The following is a 3,304-nucleotide window of genomic DNA, read 5'->3' as shown; positions in this document are numbered from 1 at the left end:
ATTACTTTTGTGCAATTATGCGATTAGTTTATAGGCCAATAAGTTTGTAAGGAGCCTGCCGGCATAATTGATGCGCTTAGAAGCGGTTAACAATACTCGCCAACGGAAGTGCCACACAGTGAGAAAATACGACTTTGCCTGTCATTTGAAACTTTGTTGAACGGCGATTTGTCATCCCAATTTTCCACAAAATAAAAGATTAAAAATAATTCGTTTTTTGACCGAAACAATGGAAATCTAGATCCAAATATGGATTGTCGTACCTTCCTAAAATCGTTATTAAATTTGAAATCGATTGGCATTAAAACCTGGGCATTTAATTTTTTTGTCATTTTTCGTAAAAAATCATGATGTACCCCCCTTTATAAAAAAATGAGAAAATTGGCGAAAATTTTATTTTTCCAAAATCACAGGGAAAGTGTCATGGATTTATTTCTTGTATTGTTATCTGTTCAAAACAGTTTGTATTTTTGGTGTAGGACCATTTTTGGCCAAGTTACAGCAAAAAAACTAAAATGAAAAATTCACATTTTTACCAAAAACCCAGATCCCAATTTTCCACGAAAAAAAAAGAATAAAAATAATTCGTTTTTTGAGCGAAACAATGGAAATTAGATCCCAATTAGGATTGTCATACCTTCCTGAACTCGTTATTAAATTTGCAATCGATTGGCATTTTATTTTTTTGTCATTTATCGTAAAGGAATCGCCCGCACGCGTGAATGCAACCCTGTTGTGACATCTCGTTCGTTGGAAAAGCAAAACCAGGCGCAAAATAAAAAAAATTTCCCCATACAATTCTCGTTGTACCTACGCACAAGCAAAACCGTAAAGCAAGATGAGCTACGCCGCTGATGTCCTGAACTCGGCCCACTTGGAGCTGCATGGCGGTGGCGACGCCGAGCTGCGTCGTCCCTTCGATCCCACGGCCCACGGTTTGGACGCCTCGTTCCGGCTCACCCGGTTCGCCGACCTCAAGGGTCGCGGCTGCAAGGTGCCGCAGGATGTGCTCTCCAAGCTGGTGGCCGCCCTGCAGCAGGACTACTCCGCCCAGGACCAGGAGCCGCAGTTCCCCAACGTGGCCATCCCCCGGATCGGCATCGGTCTGGACTGCTCCGTCATTCCGCTGCGGCACGGCGGCCTCTGCCTGGTGCAGACCACCGATTTCTTCTACCCCATTGTCGAAGATCCCTACATGATGGGCAAAATCGCCTGCGCCAATGTGCTGAGCGACTTGTATGCCATGGGAGTCACCGATTGCGACAACATGCTGATGCTCCTGGCGGTCAGCACCAAGATGACGGAGAAGGAGCGCGACGCGGTCATCCCGCTGGTCATGCGAGGCTTCAAGGACTCGGCTCTGGAGGCGGGCACCACTGTAACTGGGGGCCAGAGCGTGGTCAACCCCTGGTGCACCATTGGCGGCGTGGCCTCGACCATCTGCCAGCCCAGCGAGTACATTGTGCCCGACAATGCGGTCGTGGGCGATGTCCTGGTGCTGACCAAGCCCCTGGGCACCCAGGTGGCCGTGAATGCCCACCAGTGGATTGACCAGCCGGAGCGCTGGAACCGCATCAAGCTGGTGGTGTCCGAGGAGGATGTGCGCAAGGCCTATCATCGCGCCATGGACTCCATGTCGCGGCTGAATCGCCTGGCCGCTCGCCTCATGCACAAGTACAATGCCCACGGGGCCACCGACATCACGGGATTCGGAATACTGGGCCATGCTCAAACTTTGGCCGCCCATCAGAAGAAGGACGTGTCGTTTGTCATTCACAATCTGCCGGTGATCGCCAAGATGGCCGCGGTGGCCAAGGCCTGCGGCAACATGTTCCAGCTGCTGCAGGGCCATTCGGCCGAGACCTCGGGAGGATTACTCATCTGCCTGCCGCGCGAGCAGGCGGCCGCCTATTGCAAGGACATCGAGAAGCAGGAGGGCTGCCAGGCCTGGATCATTGGCATCGTCGAGAAGGGCGACAAGACCGCTCGCATCATCGACAAGCCGCGCGTCATCGAGGTGCCCGCCAAGGATTAGGTCGAATCCAGAACGACCTGCCCGATTTTTCTACCTTAAGTAATTTCATCGGTCTTTGTTTTTTATAAAAAAGCTTATCAACTACAGATTCTCTGATCACTATAATCATGGACGTCGCTATTGAAATACGAGTGAATAAAATGAAAACACTTGACTCTTTTGTATCGAGTAAATCATGATAAAACAAGAAAGGAAGCTAGCTTCGGCCAGCCGAAGCTTAAATACCCTTGCAGATCATTCCTATTAATTAACAAATCGCAAAAATGTTCAATTAATTTCATTAATCTCATTAATTTTCCGATCGTTCCTATGGCAGCTATATGATATAGTCGTCCGATTTTGATCAAATTAAAATTGAAATTCGGAAATATTTAAAAAGAGTCATATCCTAGAGTAGAAGATAATACAATAAAAACCAAAGAAGTTGGAATTTATTTCCTATCACTTTTCCATTAATTTTACGATTGTTCCTATGGCAGCTATATGATACATTCGTAAGATTTTTTAAATATTTAATTCGAAATTCAGAAATATTTAAAAAATAACATCCCCAAAAGTAGAAGGTAATATTTCAAAAAACACCGAAGCTAGAATTTTTTTAACGTTTTCTTTTCCGATCTTTCCTATGGGAGCTATAAGATATAGTTGTCCGATCCGGTCGGTTCCGACATATATACTACCTGCAATAGAAAGAAGACTTTTGGGAAAGTTTCATCCCGATAGCTCAAAAACTGAGAGACTAGTTTGCGTAGAAACAGACAGACGGACAGACTGACAGACGGACAGACGGACAGACGGTCAGACGGACAGACGGACAGACGGACATGGCTAGATCGACTCGTCTAGTGATGCTGATCAAGAATATATATTCTTTATGGGGTCGGAAACGTCTCCTTCACTGCGTTGCAAACTTCTGACTGAAATCATAATACCCTCTGCAAGGGTATAAAAAATTAGAAAATTGGCGAAAATTTTATTTTTCCAAAATCACAGGGAAAGTGGTATGGGTTTATTTCTTATTTTGTTATCTGTTCAAAACAGTTTGTATTTTTGGTGTAGGACCATTTTTGGCCAAGTTACAGCAAAGAAAAAAACAAAAATGAAAAATTCATATTTTTACCAAAAACCCAGATTCCAATTTTCCACAAAAAAATATTTCGTTTTTTGACAGAAACAATGGAAATATGGCCATCGATCTCATCCTCATTGTCATCCTCATCCGCACTGATTCAATCAGCAAACTCGAGCGAGACTAACGCACAAATCGCC

At 45.0% G+C, this 3,304-nt stretch overlaps 1 protein-coding gene across 1 annotated transcript; it reads left to right on the top strand.

Annotated features, from left to right (window-relative positions):
• Positions 1 to 734: 734 nt before the first annotated feature.
• Positions 735 to 2,189, top strand: LOC108060841 (inactive selenide, water dikinase-like protein). The gene has a single exon (XM_017146739.3). It carries the CDS (start codon positions 839 to 841, stop codon positions 2,033 to 2,035), a length of 1,197 nt encoding a protein of 398 aa, XP_017002228.2. The 5' UTR covers positions 735 to 838; the 3' UTR covers positions 2,036 to 2,189.
• The last annotated feature ends 1,115 nt before the right edge of the window (positions 2,190 to 3,304 follow it).

Source organism: Drosophila takahashii, chromosome X, assembly GCF_030179915.1.
Source record: "Drosophila takahashii strain IR98-3 E-12201 chromosome X, DtakHiC1v2, whole genome shotgun sequence".
Classification (NCBI taxonomy): Eukaryota; Metazoa; Arthropoda; class Insecta; order Diptera; family Drosophilidae; genus Drosophila; species Drosophila takahashii.
The sequence above is the reverse complement of the archived record's forward strand: the minus strand, read 5'-3'. Positions and strand labels throughout refer to the sequence as shown.